This window comes from Grus americana, chromosome 22 (genome assembly GCF_028858705.1).
Source record: "Grus americana isolate bGruAme1 chromosome 22, bGruAme1.mat, whole genome shotgun sequence".
In the NCBI taxonomy this organism is placed as follows: Eukaryota; Metazoa; Chordata; class Aves; order Gruiformes; family Gruidae; genus Grus; species Grus americana.
Window position 1 is genome coordinate 2,896,878 of NC_072873.1, and position 13,737 is coordinate 2,910,614.

At 70.0% G+C, this 13,737-nt stretch overlaps 2 protein-coding genes across 3 annotated transcripts; one reads left to right on the forward strand and one right to left on the reverse strand.

Moving 5' to 3' along the window:
- On the forward strand, window positions 1-10,475 carry ERBB2 (erb-b2 receptor tyrosine kinase 2). Its single transcript, XM_054801725.1, has 27 exons — window positions 1-161; window positions 3,005-3,156; window positions 3,249-3,435; window positions 3,711-3,848; window positions 3,949-4,017; window positions 4,517-4,629; window positions 4,727-4,868; window positions 4,954-5,070; window positions 5,256-5,382; window positions 5,488-5,561; window positions 5,643-5,733; window positions 5,823-6,022; window positions 6,145-6,277; window positions 6,409-6,499; window positions 6,586-6,746; window positions 6,852-6,899; window positions 7,007-7,145; window positions 7,262-7,384; window positions 7,466-7,564; window positions 7,655-7,840; window positions 7,924-8,079; window positions 8,192-8,267; window positions 8,367-8,513; window positions 8,600-8,697; window positions 8,773-8,943; window positions 9,177-9,453; window positions 9,570-10,475. Exons 1-27 carry the CDS (start codon window positions 89-91, stop codon window positions 9,896-9,898), a joined length of 3,717 nt encoding a protein of 1,238 aa, XP_054657700.1. The 5' UTR covers window positions 1-88; the 3' UTR covers window positions 9,899-10,475.
- On the reverse strand, window positions 10,444-13,708 carry MIEN1 (migration and invasion enhancer 1). Of its 2 annotated transcripts, XM_054801727.1 has the most exons (4): window positions 13,337-13,683; window positions 12,682-12,779; window positions 12,094-12,170; window positions 10,444-11,660 (listed from the first exon to the last, which is right to left on the reverse strand). In XM_054801727.1, the coding sequence occupies exons 1-4, from the start codon at window positions 13,417-13,419 to the stop codon at window positions 11,577-11,579; spliced, it is 342 nt and encodes a 113-aa protein (XP_054657702.1). In that variant the 5' UTR covers window positions 13,420-13,683; the 3' UTR covers window positions 10,444-11,576. The 2 variants fall into 2 exon arrangements, with proteins under 2 accessions (XP_054657702.1, XP_054657701.1); XM_054801726.1 differs by having other exon boundaries at window positions 10,444-12,170; window positions 13,337-13,708.
- Between the last annotated feature and the right edge of the window lie 29 nt (window positions 13,709-13,737).

Here is a 13,737-nt window from a genome sequence, read left to right on the forward strand (position 1 = left end):
CCGGGAGCGGCGGGAGGCGGTGGCTCCGCACCGCAAACTTTCCCGGAGCGGCCGGCGGGGCCATGGGCCGCGGCCCGCGCTGAGCACCATGATCCCCGCCGGAGGCTGCCTCTGCGCCGGGCTGCTGCTCGCCGCCCTCTGCCCCGCCGCCACCGCCGAAGGTGGGTCCGGCCGGACCGGGACCGCGGGACACCGGGGAGGGCGGGGGGGGGGGGGGGGCACAGGGGACCGGGAGGACACCGGGCCGCGGGAGCGTCCCTTCGGCGGCGGCGGCGGGACTTTGCGCAAAGTTTTGCACGGGAGCGACCGGCACTGGGGGCACCGGGGGCACCGGGGCGGGTGGGGGAACCGAGGGGGCACCGGGAGGGGACGGGGGACACACACCGGGCTGCGGGGTCCGGTGTGCCCGGGGGCTGCTCGGTTGAAAGTGACGGGACCGTCCCTCCAGTCCCTCCCCGGTCGTTCCCCCCCCTCTCCCCCGGTGCCCCCTCGGTCCCCCCCGGTTGTCCCCGCCGCGGGCAGCGTGTCCCCAGCGGCCCCGCGCCGCGATCGCCCGCAGGGGCTGGGGCTTCGGACTGGGCCGGACTGGGAGGCGCTGGGCTGGACGAACCCCGGGTCCACTGCCCCGGGAGGAGTTTGGGGGACCCGGTGCTGCCCCGAGCGGGGACACCCCCCCCAACCCCCCCACCCCCGCCACCGGTTGCAGCCGCTCCTGGGGCTCTGGTAACGCTCGGGGACCCCCAAACTCCCGGGGTTCCCTTCCAGGATCCACGGGGAGGTTTCGGGGCGCAGAGCAGGGAGCCGCAGGGTGCTGGGGCAGGCGCGGTGCCCCACGGAGCGGGTGGGTGGGTGGGTGCGTCCCCGTCGCTCCCATCCACATTCTCGACGTGCCGCACCCTGCCCAGCCCGGGAGAGCGGCCGGGGAGGGAGCGGGAGCAGCCTGGGCAGGAGCCCTGCCTGCACTGCCTGCGCTGCCTGTCCCGAGGCCTCGGCCGGGCACGGGGAGGGGACGGGGCTGGGGGGGACACGGGGACAGCAGGGGATGGGGCTGGTGGCCCCAAGGTGGGCAGCAGCAGCCCCAAAAAAGCGACCGGCAGGGTTTGACCCCGCTGCCTGCCCCAGGCCTGCCTGCTGCCTCCGTGCAGCCCCGTGTTGGGGGGCAGGTCCAGCACCGGGGAGGGGTTTGGGGAGCAAAAACGCGGCGAGGCTGAGCCGGTGCAGGGTCATGGGGCAGCGATGTGGGGACTTCCTGGGTGCCATCTGCTCCCAGCACCCCACAGCTCACCCCACTCGGAGAGTCTGTGCCAGGGAGCTCCAGGCTGGGGACACACCGGTGTGTCCCCAACACGGTCCCTGGGGCCAGATCGGTGTGCTGGCCTGGAGGCGACAACTGGCAGCCCCAGCTTGGGGATATGGCCGATGGGCTCTGCCGGACGCCTCGGCAGCTGCCTGCGGGCAGATGGGGCAATCTGCGGTGGCACTGCCCACCGGAGCGAGCCAGGCAGGATGGATCATTGACTGCCCTTCCCGGCACCCAACCAGGGACCCGGAGGAGCAGGCAGGGCCAAAGCCCATGGGACGGAGCCGGGATCCTGCCAGGATCCGGTCCCGCCGCCGCCGCTCACCCGTCCCGCCTGCCCTTCGCCCTGGGAAAGCCCGCGGCATCCTCTGCCTGCACCGCGGGGCAGGTGGGAGGACAGACCTTGAGCTTTGGCTGCCTGCCACGATGGTGCGGTTTCCTCTTGGGGGGGACCCTCCGCTGCACTGCCGAGGCCACTGCCGTGGGGTGAGAGCTGAACCTCAAATTCGGGGGGGTTTCCCCCTCCCTGGCCATGCCCGGGGTGTGTGGGGGGGTGTCTCCCTGACTTGGTGGCTCTGGAGCAGGCAAAGGAGGCGGCTGCCAGCCTGGTCCCCCAGCCACGAGGCCGGGCAGGCAGCTGCCGGCACCGGGGGCTGTCACTCAGCCGCGGCGCTGCTGGCAGCCCCCTCCAGCCAGGGACTGGGACGCCAAACCCCTGCCCTGGGCAGAGGGCCGGGCATGGCTGCCCGACCCCCATGAGCCTCAGTGCCCCCATCCCGTGCCCAGGGAGGGGACGGTGGCGGCTCAGGGCTGGTGGCACTGGGGCCGATGCTGGGGCTGTGCCGGGACAGTGGCAGGGTCGGTGCTGGAGCTGTGCCGGGGTCAGTGTCGGAGCCAGGCTGGGGTCTGGTGTCTGTGGGGGGTCATTCCGGCACGGTGGCGGGGTGCCGGGGGCTGCGGGCGCGCCGGGGCTGGGCCGTGCCCGCCAGCCCTGCGTCACCGCTGCTCCCCAAACACGCCTGACCTGAAAAGGCGGTTCCTGCCGGGAGCGGGCGGCCGGGGGCCCATGCCACCCGCGGCTGTGACTCACCCGCCCGGCCCAGGGCCCAGGGCGGGCTCCCGCGCCCCCCACCCTGCACCTCCCGCCCTGCACCCCCCGCCCACCCCGATGCCCCAGGGATGGTCCCCCGGCCAGCAGCCCCCCACGGGACAGGGCCAGCCGGGCTCCAGCAGCCGTCGCTGCTCAACAATCGGGTCTTGTCTCAGCGTGGCCCCCCCGCCGGCGTGGGCAGAGCATTCCTGCCCGCAGCCCCCGCTCTGGCCCCCGGCACGGCACAGCCCCCAGCACGGGGCACCCCAGGGGTTTGCAGAAAGATCCGGGTCTGCAGGTCACAGCTCGGCCCCCAGCAGCACCCGACACCCACCGCAGGCGCTGGGCGACATCGGCCCCCGCCGTCCCTCGTGCGGGGCCGGGGCCGAGTGCCAAAGCGGGAGCAGCTTTGCCGCGTGCCGTGGCGGGAGCCGGGGGAGCGGCGATCCAGGAAGCCTATCGGAAGCTGTTGGGAGCAGCCCCGGAGATAAACGGCCGCCGCCGGATCCGTGGCATTTCCTGCGGAGGCCGGTGCCACCGCCAGCTTGGTTTCCCGCGGGGGCGAGGACGGGCTGGGCGAGGGAACCCACTGAGCTCCCGCTCCGTCCCCGCAGTCTGCACGGGGACCGACATGAAGCTGCTGCGTCCCTCCAGCCCCGAGAGCCACTACGAGACCCTGCGGCACCTCTACCAGGGCTGCCAGGTGGTGCAGGGCAACCTGGAGCTCACCTACCTGCCCCCCGATGCCGACACCGCCTTCCTCAAGGTGTGCAGGGGGGATAAAGCACCCCGGGAGGAGGGGGGGGGGAGCATGGCGGGGGTCTGGCCGGTCCCTCACCTGCGTCCCCTCATCCCCAGGACATCAAGGAGGTGCAGGGCTACGTGCTGATCGCGGAGAACCAAGTGAGCCAGCTGGAGCTGCAGAGCCTGCGCATCATCCGGGGGACGCAGCTCTTCCAGGAGCGTTACGCCCTGGCCGTGATGGGCAACGCCGGCCCCACTGGCACGCCGGGGCTGCGCCAGCTCGGCATGCGGCACCTCACAGGTCAGGGACCCCTCTCCTGGGTGGTCGCTCCTGGCACGGGGTGCTCGGGGCCATGGGTTGCTGCTGCTGGGGCTGGGAGCTGCCTTGGCCCTGCCTGCGGCTGCCGGTCCCCAATAGTCCCTGCCTGGAGCTCTAGGTCCCTGCCTGGGGCTGGATGCTCCCCATGGGGTGGCAGGTCCCTGTCCAGGTCTGGAAGTCACTGTGGGGCTGTAGGACTCCCTCCCCCCCCATCCCCGTGTTGACACCCCCCCCCCCCCACTGCCTCCCCCCCACAGAGATCCTGAAAGGGGGGGTGCGCATCGAGAGGAACCCCCAGCTCTGCTTCCAGGAGACCATCCTCTGGTCCGACATCTTCCACCGGCACAACGAGCTCCGTGGCGAGACCCAGGTGGAGAGCACCCGCAGCCGCAGCTGTGAGCACTGGCACCCCAGCCAGGGTCGGGGGGGGGGGTGGGGGTTGTACTCAGGGAGGGGGCTGGGGGTTGCCGGTGCTCATGGCTTGCCCCGGCGCAGGTCCCGACTGCCAGGAGCTGTGTGCCGAGGGGCACTGCTGGGGCGAGGGGCCGCAGGACTGCCAGACGCGTGAGTACGCAGCCAGCTCTGTGCCCCCCAGGGACCCCCAAAGCCCCTGACCTGCAGGCCCCTCCAAAATCCCTAGGACACCCCCCCCCTTGCTCTGCATGTCCCTGCCCCATTGACCCCTACTTGGCACCTAAACCCTGGCCCCAGAGACCCCCCAGACCTTCCACTTCCCCCCCCCCCAACTCCCCATGGGCTCCCCAGAATCCCAGCTCTGGAGACCCCCACTTGTCCCCCCCAAATCCCTGTCCTATTGTCCCTTACTTGACACCCAAATCCCTGCCCTGGGGGCCTCTGCCTACACCCCCAAATCCCTACCCTGGGGATCCCCACTTGCCCCCGCAGATCCCTGCCACCCAAATCCCCACCACAGGGACCCCCCCCCCAAAATCCCTGCCCTGGGTACCCATCTACCCCCCAGCTCCTCATCCTGGGGACCCCCACATCCCAGAGTGGGGGGAAGCATTGGGGTCCCCACCACGTGTCTCTCCCCCTCCACCAGTGACCAACAGCATCTGCCACGGCTGCCCGCGCTGCAAGGGCACGAAGCCGACGGACTGCTGCCACGAGCAGTGCGCTGCCGGCTGCACCGGCCCCAAGCACTCCGACTGCCTGGTGCGCACCGGGGACACGGGGGATTCCGGGGGTGGGGGGTCCCGGGGGAGGGATGCTGGGGTCTCACGCCAGCTGTCATCCCCCCCCCCCCCCCCAGGCTTGCCTGAACTTCAACCGGAGCGGGATCTGCGAGCTGCACTGTCCCCCCCTCGTCATCTACAACTCGGACACCTTCGAGTCGGTACCCAACCGCGACGGGCGCTACACCTTCGGTGCCAGCTGCGTCAGCCAGTGTCCCTGTGAGTACCGTGTCGGTGGGGGGGGGGTGTCCGGTGCCGAGCCACCGCAGCCCTGACCCCCCCCCCGCCGTGACCCGCCCCCCAGATAACTACCTCGCGACAGAGGTGGGGTCCTGCACCCTCGTGTGCCCCCAGAACAGCCAGGAGGTCACCGTCAACAACGTCCAGAAGTGCGAGAAGTGCAGCAAGCCCTGCCCGGAGGGTGAGCAGCACCCCCGGCACCTGGAGATGGGGGGGGCGCTGGGGACCCCAGGGGTGCACGGGGGGGTGCTGGCCATGCCCCGGGGGGGGGGGTCCCTGCACATAGCCAGCAGGGCAGGAGCAGCAAGTGTTTTGTGGGGAGCAGGGGTCTCGGTGGAGCACCCCAGCCCTGCTGTGCCCCCCCAGTGTGCTACGGGCTGGGAGTGGATTTCCTCAAGGGAGTCCGCGCCGTGAACGCCTCCAACATCCAGCACTTCGCCGGCTGCACCAAGATCTTCGGCAGCCTGGCCTTCCTGCCTGAGACCTTCATCGGGTAAGTACCCCAGCCCCCCCCCGCCCCTCCCCGAGCCTGCAGGCAGCTGCCTGGACCCCCACCGGGACCCCCCACCCCTTCCAACCTCCCTCCCGTCCCCGGCAGGGACACCAGCACCAACACGCCACCCCTGGACCCCAAAATGCTGCAGATCTTTGAGAGCCTGGAGGAGCTGACGGGTGAGAGCAGGGGGAGCCGGGGGCTGGGGGCTGCAGAGTTGGGGGGGGGCCCATGGGATGGTAACGCTCGGCTCCCCGCAGGCTTCCTCTACATCGCCGCCTGGCCACCCAGCTTGCAGGACCTGGGCGTCTTCCAAAACCTGCGGGTCATCCGGGGCCGCGTGCTGCACAAGTGAGCGGGGACACAAGGGGACACGAGGGGACACGGTGGGTGAGGGTGTGGGGGGGTCCGCACACACTCACCCGGCGGTGTCTCGGCAGCGGCGCCTACTCGCTGACGCTGCGGGACCTGTCGGTGCGGGCGCTGGGGCTCCGAGCCCTGCAGGAGATCAGCAGCGGGATGGTGCTCATCCACCACAACCCCCAGCTCTGCTTCCTCCAGAAGGTGCCCTGGGGCAGCATCTTCCGCAACCCCCGCCAGCGCCTCTTCCAGACCCACAACAAGCCCCCCGAGCAGTGCGGTAAGCAGCACCCACGGGGTGGGGGGGGGAGCAGAACGGGGCTGGGGGGGGACGGACGATGGACGGGGAGTCAGCGGACCCCCCCCTGGTTGCTCACGGTGCCCCCCCCCCCCCCCCCGCAGAGAGCGAGGGGTTGGTCTGCTTCCACCTCTGCGCCCACGGGCACTGCTGGGGCCCTGGCCCGACCCAGTGCGTCGCCTGTGAGCGGTTCCTGCGCGGCCAGGAGTGCGTCGCCTCCTGCAACCTCTTGGACGGGTGAGCAACGAGCCCCGGGGACGGCGGGCAGAACCTCCCCCCCACCCACCCCCCACCTTACTGCGGGGGGGGGGGGGGGGCGGTCCGGGACCCCTTCCCTGCACCCACCCCACGGTCCCTTCGCCCTGCAGAGCCGTCCGGGAGCACGCCAACGGGACGCGGTGCCTGCCCTGCCACCCCGAGTGCCAGCCCCAGAACGGCACCGAGACCTGCTTCGGATCGGTGAGGATGGGGACAGGGGGGCGCGAGGCAGGTTTCGGGGGGTGGTGGGGGTGGCCCCGGGGTCCCTCACACCCCCGCTCCCGCAGGAGGCGGACCAGTGCGTGGCTTGCGCCCACTACAAGGACGCGCAGCAGTGTGTGCGGCGGTGCCCGAGCGGGGTGAAGGCGGACGCCTCCTTCGTGCCCGTCTGGAAGTACCCGGATGAAGATGGCATCTGCCAGCTCTGCCCCACCAACTGCACCCACTCGTGAGTTGGGGGGGGGGGGGGGGGTCCGGCTGGGCACGGGCTGGGGAGGCGGGGGGGGGTCACAGGGGGCTGCTGACAGGGGGCTGCTGCACACTGTGTCCCCAGGTGCACGATCCGGGACGAGGACGGCTGTCCGGTGGACCAGAAGCCAAGGTACGAACGTGGGTGTCCTGTGCCACCCTGACCCCCCCACCGCTCTGGGTGCTGGGGGGGCTCCTCCGGCCGGGACACCCCCACCCTGGTCACCTCCTGTCCCACAGCCAGGTGACGTCCATCATCGCCGGCGTGGTGGGGGCTCTGCTGGTTGTCGTCCTCCTGCTCATCACCGTTGTCTGCGTCAAGCGCCGGCGGCAGCAGGAGCGGAAGCACACCATGCGGCGCCTGCTGCAGGAGACTGAGGTGGGGACGTCGGGACCGGTGGCTCTCCTTGTCCGGGGGGGGGGTGATGGACCCCCAGCGCCCAGGGGGGTGCCAGGAGCCCGGCCTGGCCCCCCCTCACCTGTCTGTGCCTGCAGCTGGTGGAGCCGCTGACGCCCAGCGGAGCCCTCCCCAACCAGGCCCAGATGCGGATCCTCAAGGAGACGGAGCTCAAGAAAGTGAAAGTCTTGGGCTCCGGCGCTTTCGGCACAGTTTACAAGGTGAGGGGTGGGGGGTGCTGCCGGTGGGCTGGGACCCTCCCAGCTCTTCACCCCCTCAACCCGTGTTCTCCCCCGCCCCAGGGCATCTGGATCCCCGACGGGGAGAGCGTGAAGATCCCCGTGGCCATCAAGGTCTTGCGGGAGAACACGTCGCCCAAAGCCAACAAGGAGATCCTGGACGTGAGTGTGCCAGTGGTGCCGGTGGGTGAGCAGTGCCGGCGGTGGCCCCCGCCCAGCCTGACCACCCCCCCCCCCCCTCCCTGCCCGCAGGAGGCCTATGTGATGGCAGGGGTGGGCAGCCCCTACGTGTCTCGGCTGCTGGGCATCTGCCTGACCTCCACGGTGCAGCTGGTGACGCAGCTGATGCCCTACGGCTGCCTCCTGGACTACGTGCGGGAGAACAAGGACCGCATCGGCTCCCAGGACCTGCTCAACTGGTGTGTGCAGATCGCCAAGGTAGGATGGGGGGGGTCTGGGGGGACCTGGGGGGGGGGGGGACGACACAGGGGGGGACACAGCCTGATGCACATCGTCCCCAGGGGATGAGTTACCTGGAGGAGGTGCGGCTGGTGCACCGGGACCTGGCTGCTCGCAACGTCCTTGTCAAGAGTCCCAACCACGTCAAAATCACTGACTTCGGGCTGGCCCGGCTGCTCGACATCGATGAGACCGAGTACCACGCCGACGGTGGCAAGGTGCAGCTTGGGGATGCAGGGAGAGAGCGATGGGGACCATGATGCCCCCCCTCAGGGACAGCCAGGACCCCCCCCCCAAGTCCTGCTCACCTCTCTGTCCTCCCTGCCCCAGGTCCCCATCAAGTGGATGGCGCTGGAGTCCATCCTCCGCCGGCGCTTCACGCACCAGAGCGATGTCTGGAGCTACGGTACGTCGGCACGGTCCCATCCCCGACATCGGTGCTGGGGGGGGTGGGGTGCATGGGGGCACTTGAGGCACCGCTCACCCCCATCCCTGCCCCCCCCAGGTGTCACTGTGTGGGAGCTGATGACCTTCGGGGCGAAGCCCTACGACGGGATCCCTGCCCGGGAGATCCCTGACCTGCTGGAGAAGGGCGAGAGGCTGCCGCAGCCGCCCATCTGCACCATCGACGTCTACATGATCATGGTGAAATGTACGGCGGGGGGGGACACAAGGACACAGCCCGGGGACGGGGTGGCACCTCGTTCCCGGCCCTGACAGCACCTGGCTCTGTCCCAGGCTGGATGATCGACTCCGAGTGCCGGCCCAAATTTCGGGAGCTGGTCACCGAATTCTCTCGCATGGCTCGGGACCCCCAGCGCTTCGTGGTCATCCAGGTAGGTGGGTCCCCAGGGGTCCTGCCTCCCTGCCAGCACCTCGGCGCGGGCACTGACCGCTGCCCCCGTCCCCAGAACGACATGGTCGGGCTGCCGGGCTCCATCGACAGCACCTTCTACCGGGCCCTGCTCGAGGAGGAGGACATGGACGATCTGGTGGACGCCGAGGAGTACCTGGTCCCTCACCAGGGCTTCTTCAGCGCCGAGACCTCCACCACCTACCGCAGCCGCATCTCCTCCACACGGGTAGGTGGGCTGGGGGGGGGGGCAGGAGCCCCCCCCCCTTTCCTGGCAGAGGCTTGGGGTGACCCAGTGCCGGGGCAGCCCAGGACAAGGCTGCAGCCGCGTCTGTGCCGGGGGGAAACGTGGGGTGTAAAGCCCCCGCCCCGCGCTGCCTGGGGCCCCTGTCTGCGGGCACTGGGACAGGCTCCTCGGCGTGGGCTGCAAGCGCCCGACTCCGTGCCCTCTCCCGCACCCAGAGCACGGCGGAGACCCCGGCTGACGTGGAGGAGGGCGAGGGCTTGGCTGCCTTCCCCTTCCCCACTCAGGGTCTGGCGGAGGGGCTGGAGGGCCCCGTGCCGGAGGCACCGGAGGGGGACGGTGGGGCCAAGGTGACCCTGCAGAGCCCATCGGCGCGGGAGCCCGGCACTCTGCCACGGTACAGCGAGGACCCCACCGGGCTGGCGGCCGAGGAGAGCGAGGGCCTGGATCCCGAGGGCTTCACCGCTGCCCCGGCCCCCCGCACCGCCATGCCAGGTAGGGAGGGGACGGGTGGGACCCCACAGGAGGGGGGGGTGGGGGGTCTGCCCGCCTGCCCCATCACCCAGCCCGGCCACGGTGGCCCCTAATGCGTGTCCCCCCCCTCCCCGCAGAGTACGTGAACCAGGCGGAGGAGCGGCACCCCCGCGTGCCCCCGTCCCCGCCGGACAAGCCCAAGGGCCACCAGGGTAAGAACGGGCTGATCAAGGAAGCCAAGCACCCCTTCCCAGGGCCATTCGGCCACACCGTGGAGAACCCCGAGTACCTGGCACCCCCCGGCCCGCCCGCCCCCAGCCCCTTCAGCCAGGCCTTCGACAACCCCTACTACTGGAACCAGGACCCCCCCAAGGTTGGTGGCCCCGAGGGCGGCCCTGGCACGATGCCGACGGCAGAGAACCCTGAGTACCTTGGCCTGGCCGGCCCCGACGACGCGGCTGTGTAGGGTCAGGCTGCGGAGAGATCCCCCCCCCACTTCACCGAGGCAGCTTGGGAAGGGACGGCACGGGGAGCCGCGGGGCCGCAGCTGTCCCCTCTGCCTGGTGGCAGCCTCGCCAACGCCATGGGGGTGACACCGGCCACGGAGGGCCGCAAGAGCCCAGGATGCTGTGGGACAGTGCAGCAGCAAGTGTGGGGACAGAGAGGGGTCACCCTTTGTGCTGGGTGCTGCTCTGGGCCCCCCCCCAGAGCCAGGCACCGGTGAGGGTGACCCACAAGCCGCGCCGAGCCGGACGGTGCTCAGACTGTGACTGGGAGCAGCCCGGGGAGCTCAGCCCTAGCATGGCACGGGGAAGGACAGCCTGCCACCGTCACCCAAAGGCTCCTCTGCCACCACCCACCTCTCCAGGGTTGTCCTGGTCCGGCTCATCCCGTGAATGCCGCCGCCCTCCTCCCCCGGCGCCCCAGCCGCGCCGGGACACACGGACTTGCACTGAGCAGGTGGATGCCGGGCTCGCATCCCGACTCCTCCTGGATTCTTTTGAAGCCGACTGTATCGCACCGAGATGTATATTTGATAATTGTACATTGTTTTTTTTTTTTTTTTTTCTACTCTCCTTGTCTGCGTGGTTCCCCCCTTCTCCGTCACAAGAGAGGAGCCAGTTCCGTCTCCTGGGGACCATCGTGTCCCTTCCCTCCCGGCCTCAGCTGCCACCACCCGAGGAGGCAGCGAAGGGCAGGACCCGCGTACCTGGAGGGTAAAAGTCCTGATCCCTTGGCTGCCGACCAAGGGCAGGGCAGGCAGGAGATGGGACCTGATCTAACCCCGCTTTTGCACCTTGATGCCTGCATCCCACCCCTGTGCTCGAGGCACACGAGAGGGGCCACGTTCTCCAGTCCTTTATTCAGCGCCGGGCTGTTGGGTTTATACACAGTATAGAATAAATAAGGGGCCCCTCCGCCGGCTCGGCTGCCCTGTGGTGAAGGGCAGGGTCATTACAGGCAGAAAGCAAGAGCCTGAGAACGGGGAGGTGGGGGGTGCTCGCAGCCGTTAAATCAACCTCTTGGCCGTGGGGACGGAGCCGAGCCGGGGTTCCCATGCCCGGCCGGGGCAGCTGGTCCCCACTGCCCTCTCACTGGTTTAAACAGTGACAGGAGAGACTTTAATTATTAACGAATCACGCTAAAGTTTACAGCGAGTGGTTTTTGCTCTGCATTAATCTGCTGGGAACTCTGGAGCTGCAAAGTCCCCTCCAGTGCCCGGCCTGGCTCCCCCGAGGGCTGGGCAGAGCGTTTGCGGGGGGTCCCCAAGCCCCCAGCAGCTGAGGAAGGGGAGAACAACCCCCCCACGCTGCTGGGTGCTGTGGGGGAGGCAAGCGCAGAGGAAGGGGAAAGGCGAAGGCAGGCGGGGAGCTGCCCCACGCCAGAGCTGCACCCCACAGCAGGGACGGGCCAGAACGGCCCCCCCAGCAACACCAGTACCACAGCTCTGCCCATCCCAGCTCTCGCCCCCAATTTCCCAGGAGGGTCCTTACACTCTCACATTCCCCCGACATCCTTGGGCTCCCCCGATGTCCCCGGGCGTGCAGGGAGCTAACGAAGGCAGCGAGGAGCGAAGTGGGGGGACGCCGAGGGGGGCCCGGAGCTGGCGGGTGGGTGCTGGGAGATCCCAGCTGGGCACAGGGCTACAGGATGACGCAGGGGGGGCGGCTGTTGGTGATTTTCTCCAGCGGTTCCCCATTCCTCGCTCTGCGAATCGCTTCAATCAGCTGAGGAGACAGAGGGGAGGAGGGGGGGAGTCACGCTCCAGGCCGGCCTTACCATGAGGCTGGTGGGGGAAGGAGTGCTCAATTGGGGGGGGGACACAGCAGCGGGGGGCACTCAGATGCGGGGGTCAGGCAGTGCTGCGGGGCCAAATCACGGCCACGCCAGGGCAACCTTCCCCCCTCTCCCCGCACGAGCAGCGGCTCAGGCTCGCACCCTACCACAGCAGGACCCAGAGCGGGTCCCGCTGGGGCGGCAGGAAGGGGAATAACTCCCGATGGGATCGTGAGGCATTGCCAGAGCGTGGGCAGAGCCGGTGAGTGATGAAACAGAGACGTTGAGGGAAAAACCGGTCACAGGGAAACTCGCCGCAAAACCAAACCTGCCCGCAGCCACCAGCCCAGCTGACACGAGGACCCTGCAGGGCCGGGTACTTACATCCTTCTCGTAGGGAAAGCCTCCGTTCTCCAGCTTGGAAAAGACCAGCTGCCCGTTGATCTCAATCTCGAAGGCACCTTAAAAGCACGCGGGGCCGAGCCGTAAGCCGTGATCCTGTCCTGCACGGTGCCGCCAAACCCCGCGCCCATCCTGCAGCCATTCCTGCCACACCAACCCCCGGCACAAGCGTCCAGGAGGCAGAAACACCGCGGTGGTACCCCCAGAGTCGCCAGACCGTACCCCTGGTAGGACGACTGGCCTGGCAGAGTGCACAGCGCACCCCCAGAGAGCTTGGGGGGCTCCTGCCCCCCTCCTGGTGGACCCCCAGGCTCCAGAGTCTCTGCAACCCCCGAGGCCTCGGTGAGGGGCAGCCCCTGCGATACGCAGTGCTCAGGCAAGCGAGGCACAACCTCCCCCAGCCTTGCTGCAAGGTTTACACCAGCTCAGCACGCCCTCCCGCCCTCCCCAAAGACAGGGCTGACCCCCAGCGCCACAGCAGGGACAGGCCGGGGTCACCACAACCGCAGCACACCCCGGCAGTGACCCCTGCATGGCGCTGGCCGCAGCAGGGCTGTCACGGGCCCTTACCTGTGCCCCCCAGCCTGGACTCTATCTCGATGTCGGGGTACTCCTCCTTCACGGCGCTCGCCAGCTCCTGGTAGGTGGGCTCGAAGCCGCAGGGCTCGCTGGGTGCGGGGAGGGGCGGGTGAGAGCTGGGGCCTCGCCACAGGGAGCCCCCGACCGCACAGAGCCCCCGACAGCACCTCTCACCCAGACACTCCCCTCCCACCCCCACCAAAACTAAGGAGCCCCCAAAATCCACCTCCCCTCCTGCTGCCTGTACCCCCACATCCTCCACAACAGCCCCCACCCCCAGCACACCCAAATCCCCAGAACCCCCATCCCTGTGTCCCCTCCCCCCCAGCACCCCCCTCCTCCCCACAAGCCCCCCCAGCTCCCTGCACCCCTCAGCCCCCCCATGCCCCATTACCCTACGGCTCCTGCGCACTGCCCCCCCCCCCGCAGAGCCCCCCAGCCCCCCCGCATGCCCCGTCCCAGTTCCCCCAGTTGCTGCTCCCAGCACCCCGGTACCCCCTTCCCCAGACCCTCCCACCCCACCGCCCCCTCCGGTTCCTCGCACCCCCGAAGGCCCCTCGCCCTTCCCATTCCCCTCCCGGTTCTTCGCCGCCGCCGCCGCCGCGACCCCCCGCAGGCGGCGGAACGGCACCGGGACGGCGCTCACCAATACTCCACCACGATGCGGACCCGCCGCTCCGCCCCGACCTCAGCCCCGGCCGCCGCCGCTGCCTCAGCCCCGCCGCTCATCGCCGCCGGTCCCGCCGCTCGCTTCCGGGTGTCGCCACGTGACGCGGCGCTTCCGGCTGCGCTACACAGCTCCTCTCGTCTGCTCCGGGCGGGCCGCGCCGCGCCACCTGCTGGCGGGAGGAGCGCACAGCCGCGGGGCCGTCCCCGCCCGCCGGGTCCCCACGGAGCCCACGGGGAAGCGCACCGAGCCCCGGGGGACACCCACAACCCCCGCGGGAGCTCTGTAGTCCCAAGGGGATCCCCACTGACGCATACGACCCCCACTGCTCCTCATGGGGCCCCCACTGCCCCCCCACAACCCCCCCGTGGGAGTCCTAT

Bases quoted from the DNA above. Each gene is read 5' to 3' on its own strand.
- ERBB2 (XM_054801725.1), top strand. From the start codon at position 89: ATGATCCCCGCCGGAGGCTGCCTCTGCGCCGGGCTGCTGCTCGCCGCC. The intron at 4,018-4,516 runs GTGAGTACGCAG...CCCCTCCACCAG, and splicing joins GCCGCAGGACTGCCAGACGC to TGACCAACAGCATCTGCCAC. The intron at 7,146-7,261 runs GTGGGGACGTCG...CTGTGCCTGCAG, and splicing joins GCCTGCTGCAGGAGACTGAG to CTGGTGGAGCCGCTGACGCC.
- MIEN1 (XM_054801726.1), bottom strand. From the start codon at position 13,419: ATGAGCGGCGGGGCTGAGGCAGCGGCGGCGGCCGGGGCTGAGGTCGGG. The intron at 12,780-13,336 runs GTGAGCGCCGTC...CCCCGCACCCAG, and splicing joins CGCATCGTGGTGGAGTATTG to CGAGCCCTGCGGCTTCGAGC. The intron at 12,171-12,681 runs GTAAGGGCCCGT...CGTGCTTTTAAG, and splicing joins GTCCAGGCTGGGGGGCACAG to GTGCCTTCGAGATTGAGATC.